Source organism: Podarcis tiliguerta (assembly GCF_965153285.1).
Source record: "Podarcis tiliguerta genome assembly, chromosome: 8".
NCBI classification, from domain to species: domain Eukaryota; kingdom Metazoa; phylum Chordata; class Lepidosauria; order Squamata; family Lacertidae; genus Podarcis; species Podarcis tiliguerta.
In genome coordinates, this window is record NC_139541.1 from 82,604,326 (window position 1) to 82,631,033 (window position 26,708).

At 53.8% G+C, this 26,708-nt stretch overlaps 1 protein-coding gene and 1 long non-coding RNA gene across 2 annotated transcripts in view; one reads left to right on the top strand and one right to left on the bottom strand.

The window, feature by feature from the left end:
• Nucleotides 1-26,217, top strand: part of AKT2 (AKT serine/threonine kinase 2) — a 28,079-nt gene extending 1,862 nt beyond the window's left edge. The window contains exons 2-14 of the mRNA XM_083455549.1: nt 9,039-9,152; nt 12,569-12,697; nt 12,934-13,045; nt 13,299-13,452; nt 14,671-14,802; nt 15,672-15,737; nt 16,613-16,681; nt 17,737-17,859; nt 19,022-19,150; nt 20,228-20,442; nt 21,415-21,502; nt 21,689-21,791; nt 21,986-26,217. Of these exons, the coding sequence (XP_083311675.1) occupies nt 9,107-9,152; nt 12,569-12,697; nt 12,934-13,045; nt 13,299-13,452; nt 14,671-14,802; nt 15,672-15,737; nt 16,613-16,681; nt 17,737-17,859; nt 19,022-19,150; nt 20,228-20,442; nt 21,415-21,502; nt 21,689-21,791; nt 21,986-22,065 (1,446 nt within the window). The 5' untranslated portion in view covers nt 9,039-9,106 and the 3' untranslated portion in view covers nt 22,066-26,217. The remainder of the gene's footprint in view (nt 1-9,038; nt 9,153-12,568; nt 12,698-12,933; nt 13,046-13,298; nt 13,453-14,670; nt 14,803-15,671; nt 15,738-16,612; nt 16,682-17,736; nt 17,860-19,021; nt 19,151-20,227; nt 20,443-21,414; nt 21,503-21,688; nt 21,792-21,985) is intronic.
• The window catches only part of LOC310684888, a 239,051-nt gene that overhangs the window by 143,870 nt on the left and 68,473 nt on the right, over nt 1-26,708 (bottom strand). The gene's annotated exons all lie outside the window — the stretch shown is intronic.

Here is a 26,708-nt window from a genome sequence, read left to right on the forward strand (position 1 = left end):
GTTTTGTTTTGAAGGGGCCTTGCTTTGGAAACCACCCCCTGTGTTTGGGGGAATCCACAGGGGCTGCTGTGGCTGGATGTCAGCTGATGTGCTAACCGCTGGGTGGCTGCTCTGCTCTGCGCCTTGTTTTGGGGCCTTCTCTTGACACATCACCCACATTCGCTGCCCTTTTCAGTCTGGTTTCTTTGGTCTGTTGGCCTTTGGATGTTGTTGATCTTGGGCCACAGCGCACACGGTTATGACTCATGTTGCTTCCCTTCTGTTTCTTTGGTTGCATCTGAATGCACACGCAGAGGGAAAGTTGCCTTTCCCAGCATCTGGACACTAAGCTGCTCTTACCGGTGTGTTTGTAGGATAGTCCTTAGAAACTGGCACTCTTTGGCACCAGAGCAGCAGACCTTGGGGGTGGTTTTGGGGGGACCGAGGCATGCTAATCCTGCCAGTTCCAGGCTTTGGGTGCCTGCCAGCCTTCCCAGAGAGGTATTGTCCCCTTAGCTGAAGACCACATTCCAGACTAGAGCACGCGGCCCACAGCACGTGGGAATGGTGCTAGGCTTTTGCCCATTGCATAGGGGAGAGGGTTTGCCTGCCTCGTGAAAGTCGGGAGCAGATGAATCACAGCTGGGGCCTTGGCTTTTTCATACCACATTTTCTGCACTTGGGCAGGCAGCAGGCTTCCAGCACGGTTACCAGGCCCCCCTCGTCCTCTGCTACCTGTTTCAGTCCACCTTGCAGTGACACCTGAGTGCCGGGCGTTTCAGGGCGTATAACTCGTGTGTTCTGGCTCCTGTGCATAGAAGCCCCCTGCTTTCTGCCCCTTGGGCTTCAGTCCCTTCACCTGGATCTCTCGGTTGTGCGGGGCTTGCACGAAGGAGCAGGGTGTTCTTATGAAGGCCCCAGCAGGCCACTAAAAATAACTCAAGAGTCGCTGCTCGACATTTAGGAAATGTGCCGGCTGGCGGGCAGGCTTGTTGCTCCCGGACGGTGCGCTCACTTCCTCCTGCACGGCCTGCCCTTGGAATGTCTGCTGCGCTGGGATGTAGCAATGGCCGGACTTGAAATTCCACTCTCGGGAAGAGAGATCTTGAAGAGGGGAGCATTCGCTTCAGATGCCTTCCTGGGAAAACGAACGGTGGGAGGAGAGGGTCATGGTGGAATGGGCAGTGGCTTTCCTTTCTGTAATAAAATATATACCGTATTTTTTGCTCTATAAGACTCACTTTTTCCCTCCTAAAAAGTAAGGGGAAATGTGTGTGCATCTTATGGAGCGAATGCAGGCTGCGCAGCTATCCCAGAAGCCAGAACAGCAAGAGGGATTGCTGCTTTCACTGCGCAGCGATCCCTTTTGCTGTTCTGACTTCTGAGATTCAGAATGTTTTTTTTTCTTGTTTTCCTCCTCCAAAAAACTAGGTGCGTCTTGTGGTCTGGTGCGTCTTATAGAGCGAAAAATACGGTATATTGCGAAGAAGCTGGATAAGTTTGATGAGGGAGTAAATAAATTGTGTATTACACAGCCACAGGATTTAGGAAAAGGAGGAAGATTCCACAAGAGTGCTTCAATCTGGATGGGTCATTGGTGTGTAGGCTTTGCAGAGGAACAGCATGTGTAGGGAGAGGGAGAGGCCAGCTGCTTCTGTTTCCCCCCAGAGCCCTCCTGGTAGACTGAGGAGATATCTTTGCCCCTTGGTGGTGTCTTGGGCCATGACTCTCTTGTTCCTCCAGCTCTTGCCCCCAGACCTCCTTTGGAGGCACTTGAACCCATTTTGTAAATTTGGGCAAGAAGGAGCTGCAGATTCTCGTGGCCTGAAAGTAGTAAATCTGCTCTGCTTTAAGCCTTGAGCCGGTCAGCGCACCAAAATTACAAAAGCTTTGAAAGAATGAAAAGCATTCAAATGCAAAAGCTCAGATGCAAACTGTTGCCTTCACTGGTTTTGGGGCTCCTCCTAACTGTTCCTGGGCCTGTTTGTCAAATGCTTTTCTCGCCTGTTTGTTGTTAATCTTAGCAGCTCACAAGTTCATGTTGACTGTGAAAAGCGCAGTTTCCTTTCCTAAACATCTTCATGTCCCCTCAGCAGGTTAAGCAGTGTTTAACTTCTAATAATAGAGGGGTGTCTGTCTGAAGGCTGGGCACTCTGCTTGCGCCCAGAGAAGCTGCCCTGGCTTGGCTCTTAGTGCCTCCCCTCTGGGTCTCTGTTATGGTCTTTGCATCCTTGTGAAAAGAACAAATTACTTGCATAGCGCAAAGCCAAAAGGAACCCTCCCTCTTCTTTCCATCACCTACCTTCCTGGTTGCTCTAAAGGCCGGAGATCCGGAGGCAGTCCACACTCTGGAGAAGTTCCTCCACAGAACTTGCCTTCTCCCTTTCTCTCTCACCCTCTGGCTCTTCCCCACCCCTGAGGATCATCTCATCCAACCCCCTACATGTAGGAATATGCAGCTGTCCCATAGGGGGATTGAACCTGCGTTATTAATTTGCTACCTGCCTGCTTTCAAATCATATTTTTTTGATGGCGACAGCAAGGAATTGACCATTATAACAACGGGCTGCATGAAATGCTGTTCCTCCTCAGAGTAGAGCCACAGTGATGAATGAACATGGTTAATGGAGGTTCATTAATTTCAAAGGGTCTGCTTGGAGTAGGATAAGTATTGGCTACCACCCTGCATGTTATAGATCAGGCATGTCCAGCAGGTCGATTGATTTACCTGCCGATCGCAGGTGTGTCCCTGGTGTCGATTGTGGTAGTAAGTAAAGTGAAAGTGGTTGCCTGGGTGTTCCTTATCCATCCCCCAAAAAAGCTCAACAACTTTGGTCAATCATCTCCTTAAAAAAAGGTAGATCACAGCCAATTTTTCTATATGTACTGGGAGAAGATCGCAGTCTCTTGGGAGTTGGACGTACCTGTTATAGATTGCCAAGACCCCTTATACAGCCTTAATCCTAGCTGTTACAAAGGTTTTACAACAGGGCTGGGATGAGGGAGCCATCTGTTGGCTTTCCAGATATGGACTCCATCTCCCATTGGCTTAAGCCACCATGGCCAGTGGTCAGGAATGATTGGAGTTGTAGTCAACCAACACCTGTGTCCCTCTCAGACAGCCGCGTCCCCTCTTCCCTTAACTCCAATCAATACCTCTCCCTTCCCTCTCTACCGCACTCAGCGTGTTTTTCCTCTTCCTGGGGACCAGCCCCCCCCCTCCTCCCCCCTCCTGTTCCACAGGGTCACATCCTGGAGTGCGTAAACAACTCTGGTACTCGACAGTATCTGAGTCACACATGCTCTGCAAGTCAACAAGTCTCTCCTCTCCCCCACTGCCTGCCCTCCCGCCTCTCTCCCTGTGGGGTGAGCGTTGCTGCTCTTGTGTGTTCAACCAGGGAGAGGAATTGGGATTAGGTGCCCTTCCTCTCTCTGCAGCAACAGCAGCAGCTGTGGCTTGGTGGCGAGGGATGGGGAAGCAGCCCAGCAGCCTATGTGGTAGGGAACAGGTGTACAAAATGGAGGGGGGGGGAGGAAAGAGACCGGACACCCTCTCTGAGGGGTGCACTCATGTGTGTGTGCCTCTCCAGGGAATCAAAGAATCTTAGAGTTGGAAGGGACCCCAAGGGTCATCTAGTCCAACCCCCTGCAATGCAGGAATCCCACCTAAAGCATCCATGACAGGTGGCCATCCAACTTCTGCTTTGAAACCTCCAAGAAAGGAAGAGCCCACAACCTCTCGTGGGGGTCTCTTCCACTGCTGAACAGCTCTTAGTGTCAGAAAGTTTTTTTCTGAATATTTAGTCAGAATCTCCTTTCTTGTAACTTGAAGCCATGGGTTCGAGTCCTACCCTCCAGAGCAGGAGAAAACAAGCTTGCTCCATCTTCCATGTGACAGCCCTTAAGATATTTGAAGATGGCTCTCGTATCTCCTCTCGGTCTTCTCTTTTCCAGGCTAAACATACCCAGCTCCTTCAACCGTTCCTCATCAGGCTTGGCTTCCTGACCCTTGATCATCTTGGTTGCCCTCCTCTACACACCTTCCAGCTTGTCAACATCTTTCTTAAACTGAGTTACCCTTAATTGGACACAATATTCCAAGTGTGGTCTAGCCAAGGCAGAATAGAGTGGGATTATTACTTCCCTTAATTTGGACACTAGACTTCTGTTGATGCAGCCTAGAATAGCATTAGCATTTTTTGCTGCTGCATCACAATGTTGACTCATGTTCAGCTTGGGGTCCACCAAGACCCCTAGATCCTTTCCACATGTACTGCTAGTAAGCCAGGTGCCCCCCATCCTTTATTTGTGCATCTGGTTCTTCCTGCTTAAGTGCAGAACCTTACATTTTTCCCTATTGAGACTCATTTTTGTTAGCTTGCGTCCAGTTCTCCAATCTGTTAAGGTCATTTTGAATTCTGATTCTGTCTTCTGCAGAATTAGCTACCCCTCCCAATTTGGTGTCATCTGCAAATTTGATGAGCATCCCCTCAATTCCTTCATCCAAGTCATCTATAAAGACGTCAAACAACAATGGGCCCAGGACAGAACCCTGCGGCACCCCACTTGTCACTTTCCCCCAGGTTGACAAGAAACCATTAATGAGTACTCTTTGGGTTCAGTCATTCAACCAGCTACAAATCCACTTAACATTTACCTCGTTCAACCCACATTTGACCAGCTCCCTCACAAAAATATCATAGGGGACTTTGCCAAAAGCCTTAGTGAAATCAAGATACACTATGTCCACAGGATTTCCCTGATCCACCAAGTTTATAATTCCATCAAAAACGGAAATCAGATTGGTCCCTTGTGACTTATTTTTGAGAAACCCATGCTGGGTCTTAGTAATCACAGCATCCTTTTCTAAATGTTCACAGACCAACTGATGAACTATCTAGTACCTCCCCTGATATCTATGTCAAGCTCACTGGTCGGTAGTTACGTGGGTTTTCCTCTCCCCACTTTTTGAAGATGGGGACAGCATTTGCCCACCTCCAGTCTGTAGGGACCTCACCCGTTCTCCAAGAATTCTCAAAGATAATAGACAAAGGCTCTGAAATTACAGGTGAGGGGGTTGTGGGTTTTACCTCCCCCACCCAAACACTCCTTGATCATTTTCTTGCAACCTTCGCTTGGGCAGGCAACCCTCTGGGAAGTAGGAGGAGTCACAAGGCTGTTTTTGCTTTTTTATAAAACACCTCTGGCTGGGGTAGGCCTGGAAGTCCCTGGGCCCCTGACCTAGACCACCGCACTGCCCCCCCCCCACGTGGCTTCCTGGTGACATCAGGAGCCTCGTTTTGTCATGAGATCTTCCAGGCCGCAGAGTCCCTCCTGCTTCCAGTTCTCCAGGCTGGAGCCTCGCAGGACCCCAAGTTCTCTGCCTTGTCCCTTCTGCTGGAGGAGCCGGGCGAATCAGGCCAGCAAGGACTCGTTCCTGGAGAGCTGGACCCGAGTTCTCTTACTCAGAAGCAGAAGCAGGTGCAGCTCAGAACACCCACTTGGCTTTTACCCCTTCCATCCATTCCCAGAAGGGGGATCGTGTTCAAAAGCAGCAGCAACAAGCCCAGACCACTCTTTCCATTGTTTAAAACTTGCATTTCTCACTTTTGCCAGCTGCCCTTTCTGCACAGAAGAGGAGGGGTATCTTTGCCACCCATTGCCCAGGTGGGTTTTGGGTTTACAGACCAGACTCTGCATTTTGTTGCCCGTCTCCCTTCTCGGCTAAAGGTCCCGGCCACTGGGCGCCGACAGCTGTGACTGTGACAGGTGCAGTCTCACCTTTGTTGCCTGAGCTGTAGCAACCTACAGGCTGGACTACTGCAATGCTTTATATGTGGGGCTGCCTTTGAAGAAGGTTCAGGAAACTGCAGCTGGTGCAGAATTTGGCAGCCAGACAGTCTGCACATATGACACCAACTCTGGCTTGACTGGACCGCCTGCCAGTTAGTTTCCAGGCTCAATTTGAAGTGGTGGGTGTGACCTATAAAGTCCCTCAAGGACCGACCCAGACCCTGCAATCATCACCTGAGGCGTTTAGTTTCCTCGTTTACTGGCGTGGGATCTGTAAGTCCCACCTTTTCCCTGTCAAGCTGTGTTCTGGCTTAATTGATCTTGCTTTGATTGCAAGGAGCTGTGGGCCACTTTCCGAGAAAAGTGTTTGGTCGGTGTGACAATCGCCATTGCCTTTTTCCTGTTAAAAGGTGTTTTGTGGGGCCAGGGAGTAGCCATGCAAAATAAAGGGCTTTTATTCAGGTGCTTTTGAGTGGTGCTTCTCAGTCAAACACACAGGAGGTCTGCATGTCGGCCTCTTAGACCAGCCCCCCCAACCCCCATTTGCAGACCTCTGCAATTTTATTTTATTTTATTTTTTTGCAAGTAAATTATTATTAATATTGCTCATTTCTACATAAGAACAAATACAAAATTTATACCATAACTCGCGCGTATCACAACAAGTCAAAAATACAACACAAAATTCTTTTAGGCTCCGCCGAGCCGTAGACTTCCTTCCACACTTTTGGTAAGTATCAGATAAATTTGTATTCACGTATTTTATCATTTTAATCTGTATCATTTACTGTTAGATTTAATTCAGCCCCGCCAGTGTCGTCTGAAAATTAGTTCCAAGATAAGTCAAATATTTATTCCAAATGTCATGAAATTTCTGTTTGTCTTGGTCCCTTAATCTTCCTGTTATTCTAGCGAGCTCGGTATAATTTATCAACTTAACCTGCCAGTCACTTATACTGGGTATAACTTCTGTTTTCCAGTTTTGCGCTAGCAAAATTCTTGCGGCTGTAGTGGCATATAAGAATAGTATCTTATCTTCTTTTTTAATTTCTTTACCCATCATTCCTAACAGAAAGGCTTCAGGCTTTTTGGGAAAGGTATATTTGATAATTTTTTTAAGTTCAGACCTCTGCAATTTTAAGAGTCTTCTGGGCTCTTTCCCACCTGCTCTCCCTTTTCCTCTTCCCTGGGCAATCCCTTTGCCCCACAGTTCCACGCTGGGCACCGGCAAAGGTGGTTTTCTGGCTCCTGTTGTCGCCCTTCAGAGGTTACCTTTGTTCCCCACCCGTCTCCTCCAGCTGCTTGGGGAGCAAAGCCAGCTGGGTGGAGGGGGGGGTGGCAAGAGGTCTGGCTCTCCCCGTTGAGCTGTGCAGGGCTCTGCCCTTTTGCCCAAATCTCTGTGCCTGCCTCCAGGAGTGGAGCCACCGTGTCTGGATCTGGCTCCCTGCTGGGAGGGGGGGCATTTTAACTCTTACGTAAATGACTCCCAAGGCCTGTCGCAACCCCACCGCCATTGCTGTCAGCCCTGGCCTCTGGAGCAACACAGAAGGCCGCCAGAGCTTTGCACAAGCACCTTCCTGGCTGGGCAGGGGGACCTCTCACTCGGTGTCAACACGCAAAAGCCAGGCTGGCGTCCTTTCGCCCAGTGGGCGACCTCCATGCTCTCGCCTGGCCTCAGCTGAGCCGCGTTTGGGCTGTGGGGCTCAGAGTGGGCCTTTCTTCTGCCAACTCTCACGAGCCCAACCCTGGGAATGAGGCTGGTCTCCCTCCAGGAGGTCCGGCAAGGCCAGACCTACAGGGTCCTCCTTGCTGGTGGTCTCTGGCGGTTCCAGGTGGCTCACCCCTTTGCCGGGCGAGCAGGAAGCTCCCTGCTGGGTCAGGCTAAAGTCCAGCGCTGTGTCCTTTGCACAGCTGTGGGGAGGCAAGTGTCCCTGGCAGGACGGAGAGGGAGCTGACCAGCGGGTCTGGTGGGGGCCAAGGGGGGTCCGTCGTGTTGCACAACCCTGGAACCCGGACTCTGGGGGTGCTTGATTGCTCCCTGCCCATCGAAAACCCAGCCTGCACTGAGCTGGCTGGTGAATTGGGGGCGAGGGGGAGGCACAAAGCTAACCTTCCTCCCGGTTTGCCAGGATTCTCAGTGTGGGGATTTTTGTGGCACCGAGTGAGCCTTTAAACAGGTGTTTCCACCTGTCCACCCCCCCCCCCCCCGATTCTGAAACTGTAGAGGCCCAGGAGGACTGGCTGGGCAGTTCAACCCTCACTTGTTATCTGTGACCCGCCAAGGGGGAAGGGGATTCCTTGCCTCCTGTGTCGACAGTTGGGGTGGGTGGCAGGTGGACCTGGGGGGGGCGGGCGGCTGTTATACAGCAAACCACTCTGCTCACTTGGGCTCCCACCTTCAGAATGTCACTGAAGCATCAATGAACTGGCCCTTGGGAAAGAGGAGGATAATGAAAGCCTCCCCCCCTCCACAGTCCTAGCACCCCCGTATACATTTGTTCAGTGCCCCGCTCCCAAATTGCAGGGGGGGCAGCCCTTTCCCTGCTTCTCTGGCGGCATCTTTGGGCTAGTCTTTGAACCCCTCTCCCTCTTTAATCCCATCAGGTGCCTGGGATTAATTTTTCTCTAGCTGTTTGTTTTCCCGGCTGGCCAGGGCTGCTCTCCGGTCTGAGCATGTGCAGCCGCGGCAGCTCCCAAGGGCCTCTTATCTGCTGCTGGCGGTGCCTGTTATCAGGGGGGCAGATAAGGCCAAGGGGAAGTTGCCAGCAGGTGTAAGCATCATGGCGGGGACGGGGAGACCCCCCCCCATTGCCCTTGGCTTCTAATACCTCCCTAACAGGGGTGGGGGTCCCTCATTCACCCCAGCCTTCCCCTTCCTCTGTGTCCCATGTTGAGAGCTGCTGCATAGGCTTTCCTGGGCCCTGGAGGTGACAGCGTCTGGCTTTCCAGAGCAGCTCAGACCTCCTCCGTTGGGGAGACCCGCCTTGCCCTGGGCTGGGCCAGTGGCCTATCCCTGGGGATCTAAGCCTTCCCAAAGCTGGTGAGGCCCTCTGCTTCCACAGGGAGTCAGGGCTGGCACCTGCTGTGACTTTTGAGGGATGCACCTTGTTTGGGAAGAAGGTTGTTTTCAGTGTGGTGCTGGGGACACTAGCAGTGGGGGGAGGGAGGGAGGGGGCCCCTATAACTGTGGGAGAGAGATTCTTCACCATCCCCAGAGGTTGATGAGCCTGGGACCCATCCTGCCATTGTTCTCTTCTCTTCTGCAGGTCACCAGTCCACCTGCGGCTCAGTGGGCAGAATCTAGTCCCTGTGAGCTCAACACGGCCACGTCAACATGAATGAGGTGTCGGTCATCAAGGAGGGCTGGTTGCACAAGAGAGGTGAGCAATGTACACACACACACACACACACACACACACCTGAGATTTGTCAGAAAGAGGGGGCTGAGAGGTTCTTGCTTTCCTGGAAGTGGGGGTTGTGCCCTGGAGGTTGCTGCACCAGGCTCTGGGTAGGACAGAGCCCTGTTATGTCTGGAGGCTTCAGTAGGGAGCCTGTCTCTTAAGGCACCTAAGTTGTTGGGTGTCTTTTGCACCTCTGAATGAAGCCTGTGTTGACTTCTTTTGCTGTTGGCTTCTGGACAGAGCTTAGCCTCCCTCTGTGTCCCTGAGGGGCCTGTTGCTGCTGCTCCTGCTGCCCCCTCCTCTATGTTATCTCTGCATTCTTAGGTCTAAGTGCAGGTGTCCCCCGGGCCGGCTCATGGAGAGAAGAGCGCTCCCCATGGCTGCCTCGCGGCTTGAGCTTGTGGGTTGGAGTAGCATCGGAGCCCAAGCTCCTGGGAAGCGTGCAAGGCTGAGAAGTGTGGGCCCCCTTCGTATCCTGTGCACAGTTGTAGTGCAAAAGAGGGGAAGCAGAATGGTCCTGGGGCTGGAGCAGCTCGCTTTGGGAGCTTTTTAGTTTAGGGGAAAGGGCAAGTATTGGGGGACGTGAGAGAGGTGCACAGAATTGTGTGTGGAGAAAGTGGGCAGAGAAGTTTTTCATAATATAATATAATATAAAATAAATGTATTATTTATACCCCGCCCATCTGGCTAGGTTTCCCCAGCCACTCTGGGCGGCTTCCAACCAATAATAAAAAAAAACTACACAGCATCAGACATTAAAAACTTCCTAAACAGGGCTGCCTTCAGTTGTCTTTTAAAAGTAAAATAGTTGTTTACTGCCTTGACATCTGCTGGGAGGGCGTTCCACAGGGCGGGTGCCACCATCGAGAAGGCCCTCTGCCTGGTTCCCTGTAACTTAGCTTCTCGCAATGAGGGAACGGTCAGAAGGCCCTCGGAGCTGGACCTCAGCGTCCGGGCAGAATGATGGGGGTGGAGATGCTCCTTCAGGTATACTGGGCCGAGGCCGTTTAGGGCTTTAAATGTCAGCACCAACACTTAGAATTGTGCTCGGAAACGTACTGGGAGCCAATGAAGATCTTTCAGGACCGGTGTTATACGGTCTCGGCGCCCGCTCCCAGTCACCAGTCTAGCTGCCCCATTCTGGATTAATTGCTAGTTCTGGGCCCATCCAGTAAAGCTGAATGTTTGGCAGATTCGGGACAGACAAAAGGAAGCCATTTTCCATACAGCAAATAGTTAAACTCTGGAACTCCCTCCCACAGGAGGCAGCGATGCCCACCAGTGCGAATGGCTTTAAAAGAGGAGGAGATGGATTTGTGGAGGAGGACAAGGCTGTATTGTTTTTAACACTTGATTAGAAGCCGCCCAGAGTGGCCGGGGAAACTCAGCCAGATGGTCGGGGTATAAATAAAAAAAATATTATTATTATTATTATTATTATTGCAGCATCTGCTTGCCAGGGGGGCTGTGTGCCTCCTCCAGCATTGCAGGGCGCTTGCTCCAGTGAATGGGAATCTAGAGTGGGGAGAGTCCTGCTCATGGCTCCCCGTTGGGGCAGCTGGCTGGCCACTGGAAGAAAAGAACACTGGACTAGATGGGCCATTGGCCTCATCCAGCCCGCTTGTCTTACGTTCTTGGGGGTGCAGGAGTGCCGACTCCTTTGCACACGGTTAGACATTGCCTGCCTGACCCTTTCTGCCTGCAATTCTCTGCTGTTTGGAGGGCAGCATGGAGGTGGCCAGCCTGGGCTTGGCGAGGAGGCATCCGTGGGGCACACAAGAGCAGAAGCTCCCCTCCTTGTCCCTAGATGCCCCGCTCCCTACAGTCTGTGCACGAATGAATGAATTGATTTATTTTGGTCACTGACTCCACACTTGGTGTTGTGCTTGGTGCCCCAGACTCCTTGGCTTTTGCTAGTCAACACTTGTGGAGGACAGGCTGTGAAATCTGGGGTGAGCAATGGGGATGTTTATTGCCAGAGCCATGACTTTCAGCACAAGCCTCTTGCTCCCGAAATCCCTCTTTGTCCCCCCACTGCAAGCCCCCTCCTTCTCCCTCCATGGCAGTCTCAGCTGTCCCCTGAGCTGCTTCCCACCCCGTAGGGCTGTGGCTCCAGCAAATTCCTCCCCCTGCTCCTGCAGACAAATATAAATAGCAGCTGGTGGCAGCAGCAGCCAGGTCTGCCCAGAGGCTATTTTGGTCCCTGGAGCCAGAGGAGCGGGTGGAGGGGGCTGCCTGGCCCTGCTGAGGGAAGCCCCCCTGTGCTGCCACTGGGCCCTGCTGAGGAGTGAAGGTGCCCTCGCAGCCTTGGCGTCTGCAGGCCAAAGGGGGAGCCTGGCCCTGGGAGAGGGCCAGGTTGAGCCACCTCTCAGAATGGCTCTTGCCAGAAGCCAAAAGAGGCCTGGCTCTGGAGACGTGCTGGGAGGGGCAGCCCGCCTCACCCCTGAGCGCTGGAAATCCTCCCTGAACCCTCCAAAGCGGCCTGCAGATGTTTTTCCAGATGTGTCTTTAAGGAGTACAGAGTTGCCGTATTTTTCGCTTCATAAGACGCACCTGACCATAAGTTGCACCTAGTTTTTAGAGGGGGAAAGCAAGGAAAAAAATATTCTGCGCAGAGCATGTAAGCGGCTCTCGCTTTTCTTGCTTTAAACCCTTCCCTCCCTCCTCCTGCTTCGCTGAGAAGCCAGCAGAGCAAGAGCGATAGCTGCGCAGCGCCTCTTCTTCTGCTAGCTTCCCAGCAAAGCAGGTTGAGACGAAAGGGAGCCCTTGCAAGGGGGCGCTGAGCAGAGCCTGGCAGTGGCTCTTGCTGGCTTTTGCAGGAGGTGGCGGAAGGGACTGACGGGCTGCCCTTCTCCCTCCACGGGGAAAAGCCCGCAAGAGCCGCACACACGCTCTACGCGGCTCTTTAAAGGGAGCGCTGAGCAGAGCCTCCCGCCTGCATTCACCCCATAAGATGCACACACATTTTCCCTTACTTTTTAGGAGGGAAAAGGTGCGAAAAATACGGTAATCTATGGAACTCGTTCCTGCAGGAGCTGGTAATGGCTGCCAACCTGCATTGGAAAGATTCATGGAGAAAGAGGAGGCTTGAGAACAGGATACTGGGCTTCATGGGGCTCCTTTGGCCTCATCCAGCAGGCTGCTCAGGTCCTTATGACAGGGGTGCAGAGTCCGGCTCCAGGTGCCCTGAGGAAGCGGACGAGGGCTGGGCTTGGCCTGCTCAGCTTCCCTTGGCAGAGCAAGAGTCCCTTGCCAGCCTTGGAGGGGAATCTGCTGCCAGGGGCGTCAACGCTGTTGTGTTGCAGGGCCTTTTCAAAGGCAGCCTCCAGGCAGGCACTCTGCACGTGCCTCTCGCCCCCCTCAGGCCCCTCATGCCTCACCCTTCTGCTTCCCAGGGGAATACATCAAGACGTGGAGGCCCAGGTACTTTCTCCTGAAAAGCGATGGGTCTTTCATTGGGTACAAGGAGAAGCCGGAGACGTCAGACCACAGCCTGCCCCCTTTGAATGACTTCTCTGTGGCAGGTACGTCCTACTACCCTTGCCCTGCATATTGGCAGGCACTGCAAGGCTCCCCTGGAGCTCCAAGCAGACTGCAGTTAGAATGCATCAAAACGCCAACCCTTTTCCCTTTCCTCCCACGATGCTGTGCTGGGGGCTGTACACGTGTTTTTGAGAGAGGGGGACAAGTAGGTGAGTCTGCCGCTCCTCTTCCTTGTCCTTGGAGAAGCCCCAGCAGCCCCCTCTTCCTCCTCTTCCAGAATGCCAGCTGATGAAAGTCGAGCGGCCCCGTCCCAACACCTTCATCATCCGCTGCTTGCAGTGGACAACCGTCATCGAAAGGACGTTCCACGTCGACTCCCCCGACGAGCGGTGCGTCTGGCTTTGGAGCGGGCCGCCTGATCCCACCCCACCCTGCTCTCTGGGCCCCTGGGGCAGCTCCACTCGGCCACCCCGGTTCCACCAGGGGTGGGGGCCCTCGCTTGCACCCAGCCTCTGGCTGCTGGAAGGGCTTCGTCCCCGATCCCCAGGCACTGGGACTCTCCCAGCCAGGAACTGGCGCACGCTGGCCGGCCTTTGTGCCTGGGTGGCTTGAGTGCCCTGACTTCCCCTGTGCTGCCCGCAGGGAGGAGTGGATCCGGGCCATACAGATGGTCGCCAACAGCTTGAAGAACCAGGAGCCGGAAGAGGACAGAATGGACTACAAGTGCGGCTCTCCCAGCGACAGCACAGGGGCCGAGGAGATGGAGGTGGCCGTGACCAAGACCCGGGCCAAGGCGGTAAGGAGGGGGCAGGGAGGGGGCTACCTTCCGCTCTGGCTCAGCGGAGCAGGAGGACAGAGGCGGTTTCCCCCCGGCTTCGCCAGTCTTTGCCACACTGAGTTTAACTGTGGACATGGACTCATAATGTTCAAGCTTTTCAAATGGTGAAGGTGCCAAGTTCCCACCAGGAGGCTGATAATGGCCAACAGCAGCCCTGTGTTTTTTCCCTTTAAAAATAAATAATATTAAAAAATAAATAAATTCTAAACCAGTGTTTCCCAACCTTGGTTCTCCAGCTGTTTTCAGACTATAATTCCCATCATCCCTGGCCACTGGTCTTGCTAGCTAGGGATGATGGGAGTTGTAGTCCAAAAACAGCTGAAGACACAACGTTGGGAAACACTGTTCTAAACAATAAAGAACAAGAAGCATCCCCGTTGCAAAACAGGAGCTGTAAAACACAAAAACTGGAATTCACGTAGGAGCAGCACACGCAATAACCGATTTGGTGTAAAGCCAATATAACATATGGAACTATGAAAGAATGGGACAAAATAATCAAAGTATGTATAGTATAAAAAGGTAAAGGTACCCCTGCCCGTACGGGCCAGTCGTGTCCGACTCTAGGGTTGTGCGCCCATCTAACTTAAGAGGCCAGCGCTGTCCGGAGACACTTCCGGGTCACGTGGCCAGCGTGACAAAGCTGCGTCTGGCAAGCCAGAGCCGCACACGGAAAACGCCGTTTACCTTCCCGCCAGTAAGCGGTCCCTATTTATCTACTTGCACCCGGGGGTGCTTTCGAACTGCTAGGTTGGCAGGCGTATGGTATAGTATACAGCATACCAAATCACAATATATGTAAAAAAAATTGAAACAAAACGGAAATACAGTGCGCTGTTTTAAACTAGAGGATGCTTTGAGATGGACTGAAGTAATAAAGGGAATTAAGCTTTAATTCTGAATACTCATATAACGATGGCACTACCTATTGATAGAAGAGATGCTGTTGTTTTTCCACAGGTGAGCCTAGTTCACCAAAGAGGTGGGTGTGGGGGTGATTAGGAAAGTTATGTCAGCCATGCAATAAGAATTCTGTACTCATGAAATCTATGAAGTCAACCCAAGTTGTAATGAAACTCTCTTGATATGTCCTCGTGCAAGTCTCAAAATGTTCAGACCTTCTAAACTGTGAAGGTCTCATTTTCAACCCAGCCTTGTGTTTCTCCTTGTTAAAAGACCATGAATGACTTTGACTACCTGAAGCTCCTTGGGAAGGGCACTTTCGGGAAGGTCATCCTCGTGCGGGAAAAAGCCACAGGGCGCTACTACGCCATGAAGATCCTGCGCAAGGAAGTCATCATTGCCAAGGTACAGGGCCAAGCGGGGGAGGCAGGGGGCGGAGTGACTTTGACGCGGTGGGCAGAGACCCGGGTTGTGGGGAGGCAGGATTAGTATCCGAGCAAATAGCAGGCCACACGTCCATCATCAGAAGTCCACATGGCATGAAATGCCAGTCGGATTCCCACTGGGGCTGTGCGGAGCCCCAGTAGCCTGTGGGTGACTGAGCAAGGGGCAGAAGAAATGAGAGAGACAGAAAGAGAGGCAGGCAGAAATGAATAAATGCTGGGAATCATTAGAGACACACCAATCCCCCCAACATACTTCGAAAGAGAGAGGTCTCTGTGCAGCCCCACAAAGAGGAGCAGTGCTGGGTGGGGGTGTTGCTTTGGGTGTTGCCTGGGAAGAAGAAGAAGAAGAAGAAGAAGAAGAAGAAGAAGAAGAAGAAGAAGAAGAAGAAGAAGAAGAAGAAGAAGAAATAAATAATTTATGCCCCACCCATTTGACTGAGTTTCCCCAGCCACTCTGGGCAGCTCCCAACAGAACACTTAAAACAGAATAAAACTTCAAACATTAAAAACTTCCCTAAACAGGACTGCCTTCAGATGTCTTCTAAAAGTCAGATAGTTGTTTATTTCCTTGACATCTGATGGGAGGGCGTTCCACAGGTCAGGCGCCACCACCGAGAAGGCCCTCTGCCTGGTTCGCTGTAACCTCACTTCTCGCAGGGAGGGAACCGCCAGAAGGCCCTCGGAGCTGGACCTCAGTGTCCGGGCTGGATGATGGGGGTGGAGACGCTCCTTCAGGTATACTGGGCCAAGGCCGTTTAGGGCTATCACTTGCTCATGTCATAATGTGGCCGTTTCGGGTGACAATGCTTTCTTCCCTGTCTTTTGAAGGACGAGGTGGCCCACACCGTCACAGAGAGCAGAGTCCTGCAGAACACGAGGCATCCCTTCCTCACGGTACGTACGCATTTGGGAACGTGTGGGACGGAATGGATGCCAGGCGTCCTCCGATGCCCTGCGAGATTCTTTGTCTCTGCGAGTGGCTGCTTGTGGGGCCAGAGGGGAGAAAGAACGGAGACTTGTTTCCTCGTATGATAGACCAGTGAAGGGACTGGAAGTGTCAGGCCAGGAGCCAGACTTTGGGGTTGTAGCCGAGAGCTCAAGAGGCCAACCCAGTGCGTGGTGGCTGTGAAAACGACAAATTCCATGCTAGGGATCTCTAGGAAAGGGATTGAAAATAATAGTGCCAATGTCACAATGACATTGCTATACAGAGCTATGGAAGCAGTGAGGGCACCAACATAGACAACTTGAAAAGTGTAGGAGACGGGCTTCCAGTTTGCTTGCAAAGGGAAAATGGTGACGTGGTGCATGTCGTCCGCTTAAGAGACGACCGTTCCCGGGATTTCTGAGCGATTGGGGGTGAGTGCCAGGGTTAGACACCCCTCCCCCAAAAAAACCTCACGGGTAGTGAGGTGTTGAGGGGACCAGCTGGGCTTGAAGAGGCTTTCTGCGATCGCCAGAGCCTCGCCGCTGCATCGGCAGTGAATTTAAAAGCTCTCTGCCTTGCATGCATTTATCTTGCAGGATTTCAACAAGGTGGTTGGCCCTGCGTACAGTTAAAACTGCACAACATAGGCTGTGATGGTCCCCTATTCCCTTCCTTTGTCATGGGAGGCACACAAGCAAGACCTGTCAGCAGCAGCTGCCTGGGAACGCTCAGTGAGAGGGGCTGGGCGCTTGCTGCTGCTTCTCCTGCGCCTAACGTTTAATAGTAATAATAATAATAATAATAATAGGAGGCTGCTGACTCTGTGAACTCCCTTTTCCAGGCGCTGAAGTACGCCTTCCAGACCAACGACCGCCTCTGCTTCGTCATGGAGTATGCCAACGGAGGGGAGGTCAGTGTCTGCTTTGGGGGCGGGGGGGGGGGCGGGGAGAGGGACACAGTCCCGCTCTGACAGGAGCCGCGTGGCTGAGCACAGTTGCACCCGTGGCCCTGGGGTCCCCAGAGAATCGCCGTTGTCAGCTGCCGTCCTTCATTCTTCCTGCTGCTCATCTTCCGGATGTCCCTCTTCCCTCCCCGTCAACAAGCTGTGTTATCATAATGATTTAAATGATAATTTTAGGTTATATGTTTTGTAATAATAATAATAATTTATCATTTATACCCCGCCCATCTGGCTGAGTTTCCCCAGCAACTCTGGGCGGCTCCCAATCGAGTGTTAAAAACAATACAGCGTTAAATATTAAAAACTTCCCTAAATAGGGCTGCCTTCAGATGTCTTTTAAAAATGGGATAGCTGCTTATTTCCTTGACATCTGATGGGAGGGCGTTCCACTGGGTGGGCGCCACCACCGAGAAGGCCCTCTATCTGGTTCCTTGTAACCTCACTTCTGGCAATGAGGGGAACCACCCGAAGGCCCTCGGTGCTGGACCTAAGTGTCCAGGCTGAACGATGGGGGTGGAGACTCCCCTTCAGGTGTACTGGGCCTTTGAGGCCTTTGAGGGCTTGAAAGGTCAGCACCAACACTTTGAATTGTGCCTGGAAACGTACTGGGAGCCAATGCAGATCTCTCAGGACCGGTGTTATGTGGTCCCGGCGGCCACTCCCAGTCACCAGTCTCGCTGCCGCATTCTGGATTAATTGCAGTTTCCGGGTCACCTTCAAAGGTAGCCCCACATAGAGCGCATTCAGTAGTCCAAGCGGGAGATAACTAGAGCATGCACCACTCTGGCGAGACAGTCTGCGGGGCAGGTAGGGTCCCAGCCTGTTAAGTGACTAAGTTTTAATTTATATATTTTTTAACTGTTGCTATATCTGTCTTGTCCCTGTTATACCTAATTGCAAATTCAAATGTATTCCTATCGTGCTTTATGACTTCCTTGATATTGTATGTGGGCTGGAACTGGTCTGTGGCCGAAATAATAAAATTCAATTCCCTCCCCGTCCAGCTGTTTTTCCACCTTTCGAGGGAGCGAGTCTTCACTGAGGACCGTGCCCGTTTCTACGGGGCTGAAATTGTTTCCGCCTTGGAGTACCTGCACTCCCGGGACGTCGTCTATCGTGACATCAAGGTAACCCCATGCGGAACACCTGGTCTGGCCTCAGCAGAAGGCGCTCAGGTGGGAAGCAGATCCTTCTTATGGAGAGAAGTGGGAGCTGTATCGGGCTCCCTTTTCCATAAGAGGTTTTGCCTTTGCCTGCAGCATTGAGCTGGGTAGGGAGGGAAGGTTCTGTAGAAGGAGGAGGAGGAGGCACATGGTACTTTTAAAACTAAAATTCTCCTTGCAAAGTTACCAGTTGCTGCTTTTTTGTCCCACCCAAGGGACGCGCAGTGAGCTTCATGGGCAGGCAGGAATTTGAACCCTGCTCTTCCCAATCCGAGTCCAGCATTCTTAACCACCAATGGAGTCTCAAATGCCCTTGAAGCAGAATGCAATGAAATAGTTAGAATGCCAGAAGAATGAATTTGGGAAAGAGCAGCAGCAGGCCTGAAAGCAAAAGCCCCTTCCTGTGTGGGGATTGTAGAACTGTAGAGTTGGAAGGGACCCTGAAGGTCCTCTAGTCCAACCCCCTTCAATGCAAGAATCTCCACGAAAGCATTCAAGGCAGATGGCCACCCAATCTCTGCTTAAAAACCTCCAGGGAAGGACTGAGGGGTTTCCACCTTTCCATGGGGAAGGAGCCAGCAGGTGGGCTTTCTGAGCAAGGCAATCCCAGACTCAAGGCCACTGTAGCCCCTGGCCTCCACCAATGGGCAAGCAGGATCATGCCCTCCTTGCAGACATCCTGGGCCCTTCAAGTGGTGTACAGTGATGGAGCAGCCCTTTGAAGCCCTGGAGTCACACTGGGAGCCAGGGCAGCACAAAGGCTCTGTCCGCACAACCTGGAGTCACGCCAGGAGTCCAAACAGGCCAGCTCTGCTTTAGAATCATAGAGTTGGGCCACCCAGTCCAACCCTGTGCAGTTCAGGAATCTTCTGGCGTACGATTGCAGCATCTCCAGACCCAGGTGGGGACCTTGGCTCCCTGGTTTCTGGGTCAGCCTACAGGGGTAAGGAATGAAATGCATGATTTTTCCTGCTGGCTGCCCTCTGCCCTTGGGGTCCAGCGCGTCTGCTGCTGCTGCTGCTGCTGCTTCTGGCTGTTCCCAGCATGTCATTCCACCTCCCATCTCCTGGGGACCCATCTGAGCAGGATCTTTCCCTCCCCTGACTCACCTTTGCACCTCTTCCAGCTGGAGAACCTCATGCTGGACAAGGACGGGCACATAAAGATCACGGACTTTGGGCTGTGCAAGGAGGGCATCAGCGACGGCGCCACCATGAAGACCTTCTGCGGGACACCAGAGTACTTGGCCCCTGAGGTATCGGGGGGGGGGGCGGGGCTCCTGCCTGGGCAAGGCCAGTGGCCCAAATGGATGGGGAAACCGAAGGCTGAGATGATTAAGGGGGTGGCTGGCTGGCCTCTCTCCTGATTGTGGTAGCTGTTTCTGTCCCCTTTGTGGTTGCCAAGGAAGGGCCACCTAGATGGAAGTCACAAACTATACCCACAAAGGAGGAATGCATTTGTAAACTAAATGAATATTTAATTGTGGCAAAATTAACTGCTATAATGGGACGCGGGTGGCGCTGTGGGTTAAACCACAGAGCCTAGGACTTGCTGATCAGAAGGTTGGCGGTTCGAATCCCTGTGACGGGGTGAGCTCCCGTTGCTTGGTCCCTGCTCCTGCCAACCTAGCAGTTCGAAAGCACGTCAAAGTGCAAGTAGATAAATAGGTACCACTCCGGTGGGAAGGTAAACGGCGTTTCCATGCGCTGCTCTGGTTCGCCAGAAGCGGCTTAGTCATGCTGGCCACATGACCCGGAAGCTGTACGCCGGCTCCCTCGGCCAGTAAAGCGAGATGAGCGCCGCAACCCCAGAGTCGGTCACGACTGGACATAACGGTCAGGGGTCCCTTTACTTTTTAACTGGTATAATAAGAAATCAGTCAAATAAAAAATTAAAAAAAATGAGTTGAAATGGTTTGATGAATATATGGAAAAATACTGCTTAAAAAAAAGATACGGTAACATGCCTAGAATAAAATGTGAAGTACTGGCTGGAAGAAAAATTAATAAGGAAAGATAATAAGAATATATAGATGATTTGAGAAGATTGTAGAATGCAGAGAATTGGGGAAATTGTATAATGTGGAGGAAATCGAGTGGGGGCGAATTGGGAGGAGGGAGAAAAGAATAATATGATCGTTTGAGGAAATATAAATGTATGGGGGGATGGGAAGGAAATGGTGTTCGCTCTGGTACATCTCTATTGTAACGTAATATGTGAAAACCAATTAAAAAAAAGGAAGGAAGGAAGGGCCACCTAGATGGACCCGGCCTGCTCCCCTCCACATCCTGGCTGAGCTGCCCCTGCTTTTCTTTCCTCCTCGCCCCCCCAGGTGCTGGAGGACAACGACTACGGGCGCGCCGTGGACTGGTGGGGGCTGGGCGTGGTCATGTACGAGATGATGTGCGGGCGCCTGCCCTTCTACAACCAAGACCACGAGCGCCTCTTTGAGCTCATCCTCATGGAGGAGATCCGCTTCCCTCGCACGCTCAGCCCCGAGGCCAAGGCCCTGCTGGCCGGGCTGCTCAAGAAGGACCCCAAGCAGAGGTGGGCTTTTCGTTGCGGGTCGGTGGAAGAGGCTTTCTGGCCAGGGAAGTGGGGGCGGGGGCAGCTGTCGTGCTGCCATGGAGTCAACGTGGCAGAGCAGAATTTAGCACAGGGATAACTCCAGCAGAGTTGGTTAGTTTCAAGTTGGGATTACCGAAATGACTTCAGCATCTCCACCCTCATCGTTCAGCCCGGACACTGAGGTCCAGCCCCGAAGGTCTTTTGGCAGTTGCCTCAATGCGAGAAGCGAAGTTACGGGGCCTGGTTCGGTGGTGGCACCCGCCCTGTGCAACACCCTCCTGTCAGAGGTCAAAGAAATAAGCAACCGTTTGACTTTTAGAAGATATCTGAAGGCAGCATTGTACAGGGAAACTTTTTAAGGTTTAATGGATTATTATGATTTTATATAAATATTTTGGAAGCCGCCCGGAGTGACTTGGGCGTAAATATTATTATTGATATTGTTATCATCATCAAATTTTATTGTGGCCTCTTTGTAAGCTGCCCTGGAAGCCTTCCTCCCAGGAGGGATATGGAGAAGCGCAATGAACCCCAAATTCCACTTCCCAGGGTTGTGGGGCACTGCACATCAAGGGAAATAAACTGTGGTTTTGGCTGCATAGTTCTTTTGTGACAAGCGAGGAGGGTCTGACTGGGGTGGTGTTTTTGGAGGGAGGCGCTATACTCCGGGAGAAAGGAGGCTTGGAAAGAGGTCAGGTGAACCTGCTTCTTAGCAGGTGCTTTGGACGACAAAGCCCACAAGTATCCTGCGGCCATCTATCCAGGGGGCTGATGGGAGTTGCCGTCCAAAACATTGGCTGGCACAGAATAATGCCAAGGCTGTGGGGCAGCGAGAAAAAGTTGTCCCCCCACTGCCCCTCGTGCTGCCACCCAGGTGCACGGACTCCCACTGGAAATCTCGCACTCCCCCCCAGTTACTGTGGTTACAGGACCCCATTGTTGTGCCCACAGGTTGGGGGGCGGCCCCAACGACGCCCGGGAGGTGATGGAGCACCGCTTCTTTGCCGCCATCAACTGGCAGGACGTGGTTCAGAAAATGGTAAGGAGAGAGGGCGGCACAGGGGGCCTCTGATGTGAAGACACAGTAATCATTCCCCTGACTCCCAGCCGCTCAGGTTGTGTGGGGAGGGGAGCCTCCTCAGCTGCCCCTCAAGCTGCCTGGAGGAGGGGGGGTCAGGGTGGCACCAGGACCGCAAAGCGAGCTTGGCCCCCTTTTTCTCCCCAGCTCATCCCGCCCTTCAAGCCCCAGGTGACATCTGAGATCGACACCCGGTACTTTGACGACGAGTTCACAGCACAGTCCATCACCATCACCCCTCCTGACCGATGTGAGTGACAGAATCCTGGGCACCCCAGGGCTCATCTAGTCCAACCGGCAGCCATGGGCTGAGGGTTCAATTCCCCCTTCTGCAGCGCTCGGGGTGGGGTGGGTAGTTGTTGCTTTGAATCCGCTTGCGCCCCAGGCGATGAGCAGCTTTCCACCTCCTTTGACCTGACTCTCCCCCCCCTTCTCCCCCCACAGACGACACCTTGGACTCGCTAGAGGCCGACCAGCGGACCCACTTCCCCCAGTTCTCCTACTCGGCCAGCATCCGGGAATAGGGGGGCAGCGGCACTCCCCCTACAGTGCCCCCGCCAGAGCGACGGCGGGGCTTGCAGGACGCCAGGACACTGCAGGGGGAGGGTGCCCCCCCATCTCACTGGCCCTGCAGCGCCCCAACTCGGGGGGCTGGGCAAACAGCCTCCCCCACCAGGCAGCAGCAACAGCACAGGGGGGGCCCTGCTTCCCCACCAGGAATCCGCTTGGACCACAGGAGCCACCGCTGCCGCTACCCCACCTGTTGTCGAGTTTTCAGCGCAGATGGACTTGGGGGAGCCTTTCCTCGACTTTCAAGGATCTGCACCCTGCCCTGACGGGGGGGGGGGGCTGTTTTCGGATGTTTGCTTGGAAAGCTCCCTGGGCAGGAGAAAGTGTGTCGCCCCCCACCCCACCCTGCCAGGACGTTGGTGAAGCCAGGTGTGTGGGGGGGTCACTGGAGGAAGAGAGACAGGAGAGCCTGGGGGACTCCCAGAGGGCAAACTGACACGGAGCGTGTGCTGCAGAGACACGTTTTCTTGGGGGGGGGGAGCTGGACCCCCCCATTTGCCGGATGGCCAGGGACGCTGCGGGGGGATGCATGAATACTGGGCCCATCAAGTCAGGCTTTGTGCAGCGGAGACAGACTGGGTCACCACCGGTTTCAACTAGTAGTGGGGGTTTTTTTTTGGGGGGGGGGAGATGGGGGCACACCTTTCTGAGCTTTGGAAAGCAGCTGTGCAGTGTTCCTGGGTGCTCTTCCGGGTCTCCTCGGATGCGCGGAGGGGGTGCCACTGCTGCTTGGGCGGCCTTTAGAGGAGGGCAAGGTGGGCTCACACCCCTGGTGCCACCGCCCTCCCCTTCCACCCCAGCCTGGTCATTCTCCTGTGGGGCAAGGAGTGCTGCATGGTGCCCTCCATCGCTGGAACGTGGCTGGGTGGGGGGCGGCCAAAGGAAGCCCAGGCTCCTCGGAGGGTCATGGAGTTTCCCGGGGTTTCCCTCCCTGGTTGGGGGAGCCTCCCTTGCTGCACCTCGACGCTGGCGGTGCGGCTTGTGCAGTTGCTGCTACCTCTTTGACTGCGGGCAAAGCGTTGTTCTGCCTGGAGCCCTGGAGAGTGAAGGAGGGATCGGGCCCTGGGCGATTCCTAGCTCCTCCAGCCCCCAGCAAGCCTCTCCCCCCGTCTTTCTCATGGCTGGTCCAGGCGCAGCTTGGCCTTCTGCGCTTGTCCTGGCACAACTGTTAGTGCCCTCCCTTCCTCCCAACAGGGTTGTGGGCTAAAGCAGCCCAGGGGTGGCACTGCCGTTTGGGCATGAGAGCCTGCTCCCCTGGGTGTCTGCTTGCGCAGACGGATCTCTCATCCCCCTCCCCAAGCGGTTTCGTTTGGGGTTACCTGGGCAAGATCTCTCCATCTCCCTCTCTTAAGTCTGCTGCCTTGTTCTCGGCGGGGCAGAGGCCCGGTGGCAGAGACATTTGCCAGCTGCGGTGGCAGCGCCTGCCTGGAGAGCAGAAGCAAGGCCCAGGCTCCTTTGCCAAGACCACCACCGCCTTGGCCAATGTGGGGATGCATGGAGTGACGGGGATGTTGCAGGCAGAACTCCTTTTTCTTCCGGGCGAGGGTGGCTCCTGGGCAAAGGGCGTGTGGACTGGCTGGTGCCTGAGTCTGTGTGGTTCTGCTTCTTCAAGTCTGCTTCTCCCTCGGCTGGGGCAAGGCTTTTCCGCGCGCGCCCCAAAAGTACCGCAGAATATCCAGGGTGGGGAAGGTGGTCAGGGTGAAAGACTGGGTGTCCCCACCCCCCTCACTGATGCTAAGCCCACTGCACCCCTTTCTATAATGAGCTTTTTAGCGGGGATTCAAAACCCCACCACCACCAAATGTGTTTTCGTTTGTGCAGGAGATGGGCGAGGCAGTTGCCCCTTAGGTGCTTTTGGTTCGCTTGGCTACCGTAAGGCGGGAATGTTGGGAACCTTTGCTTACCCCTTTCTGGAAATGCAAGGAACAGAGCGGGGGCTTCGCAGTGCCCAGGGGGGTCGAGAGAGCAGTCCTAGTTCTCCACCAGCTCCTGTGAACCAAATGGCATTGTGGGGGGAGAATCTGCAGAGAAAGAGGCTCAAGAAGAGAGCAGTGTTTCCAGGAGCCTGGCTGGGGAAGGGGCGGCTTGTGAGGGGGGTGGCATTGGGGCGCAGGAGCTGAGATCTCCCTCCAGAAAGGGCACTTGCCCCCCCCCCCCCATGGCCTGACTTGACCTCCTTTGGTGCAGCATCGAAAGAGCTGGGTTTTTGGGCAGAATGAGACGGCTCCCATTGTGCTTTCGGGGCCACTGTAGACCAAGGCCAGTAGAGCAGGACTGGGGTTGGGGGGCTTGGCTGAGGGAGCCCGCCCAGACCACCATTGCAAAGCCCCCCTCGTGACCTTGCGGCGACCTAGGCTCCATGCCGGTCAAGCTCTCCGGTGGCCGCACTTAGCCTTCCCCCGGCTGCCCCACGCCAGCTCAGCGCCCTCCTGCCCAGGTGGGCAGCTGCGGAGTCCCAGCCCGGGCAGGGGAGGTCTCCCGACCCAGGTGAGCTGAGCTGCTTTTGCTGTGCCAAGACGGGGGTCCGCAAGGAGCGTGCGGCCTGCCCGTTCATTGCCCACGGTGGTGGGGTGTGGGGCCGGCCCTCCGCCTTCCTCCACCACAGCAGAGGTGCCTTTCTGGGGTCAAGCCCCAGTTCTCAAGCCTTAACCTCCTCTCCCCTCCTGCCCCCTGCTTCAACGGGAAACATTCCTGGGGGGGCTTTTGGCCCAAGGTCCTGGCGATCTTGGCCGGGACCCCCGTCATTACCTCATGCCTGCCGTGGGGGCGATGCGCAGAGGGGAGAGGGCTGCCTTTCCATCGGTGGGGGGTGCCCCAGCCTGCTCTCCCCCTCCTCTTGCATACGGTTGAATGTAAACTCACCTGGCGCAAAAGGTGGGTGGCTCTGGGGGAGGGACACACACACCCCCACGGCACTTCTCATCCTTTCTCCCTGGGCTCAGGCCAGCCACCCCCTCTCCCCCAAAATGTGACTTTTGCTGCCTTTAGTTTCTGTGGGCGTGGAGCAGAGGGGAGGGCAGAGCCTCAGCCCACAATGGGCTCAGCGGCCATCAGCCTCTCCGAAGAGCCTTGGGGGCCAGGCCCCTTCCCACCCTGGCCCCCCCTTCCATTCCTCACCTGCAGCGGGTGCGAATCTTCACCAAGGGAACTGGGTCCCCCTGCTGGGTTGACAGGCAGCAGGCTGCCTGAGCTCACAACTGGGGGTGGGGGGGATGGCTGTGGGCCCCCGCAGTGACTCCAGGGTGCCCCTGCCTTGGGAAGCCCAGCTTGCTGACGCCACAAGCTGGAAGAGGCTCAGCCGCTCTGAATCGTTGGGTGGGTGGGGGGATGGCAATGGTGATGCCTCCCACGAGCATGGAGGGGGGTTTGGTGGTTGGCTGCTGAGCCCTTCTGCCCCCTTTGGCCTCCTCTGCCCCCCCTCCACTCGGCCTTTCATTTCAATGCAGGCCTTTGACACTCGTCTGACTCCAAAGCGCCGGCAGCCTTAGAAACCTCCATTTAGGTGCTTAAAGGTTTTATATGACTTCAGAAGCTTTTTTCCCCTCGAGGAAACCATATTTGGATCGCGACTATAACCTTACAGGACTTTTCCGATCCCATGCGATGTATGTTCTACAGAATTCGGGGGGGGGGGTCCTGGATATAGAGGGAGGGGTGTTACACACACACACACACACACAATCTTTGGCGAGGGGGGTTAATAAAGGGGTTTTTTCCACTTAGTTTCTGTAGTTGTGATAGTTGAGGTTTATTAACTTAATACTGACCCTCTTCAGCAGCTTTAGTTGGGACCGCCTGCCTTCCGCTGCTGTGTTGTGTTTTTCTCTGCGATTTCTCTCTCCAGCGCTGGAAGGCGACTGCGATGGCACTTCTCTTCGCCGGGGGGGGGGGCAGGCTCTGGCTCCCCTCCCACCCCAAGCTCTCCCACTCAGTTTGTAAAATAAGTTCCGCTTGAGAGGCAAGTCCTCCGGAGCATCTTTTGTGGGGAGGCATGCCAGGCGAGAGGGGCCTTCCTTGGGCGTCTCCGCGGTGCCTCCCTCTTCTCCTTCCCTCTGCTGCCCTTGGATTTGTACGGTACGAGCAATAAAAGGTTTTGTTTTTCTTTCTAGGGTGTGTCCTGCTCTTCGTCTTGTGTCACACGCGCTTCTTTTCCTTAAAAATGGAAATGCCAAGCCACACTTAAAAACGGCGATAAAAACACTTATTAATTTTTGCATATATAAAATGAGTTGCGTCCCACAGCAACTGTTCCCACAGGAGAAGACAGGATTCAGGTTTTTCCAAAATGATGCCTAACCAAAAGAGTATTTCTGCACTGCTTATACGCCAAGCCCTCACTTTCACCATTGCTTGGTTCTCGTCTTCTCCAGATGCCTTTAGATCATGGGAAGGCAAATAATAATAATTTATTATTTGTACCCCGCCCATCTGGCTGGGTTTCCCCAGCCACTCTGGGTGGCTTCCACAGAGACCAAAAATACACTAAAATGTCACACATTAAAAACTTCCCTGAACAGGACTGCCTTAAGATGTCTTCTGAATGTCAGGTAGTTGTTTATCTCTTTGACATCTGATGGGAGGGCGTTCCACAGGGCGG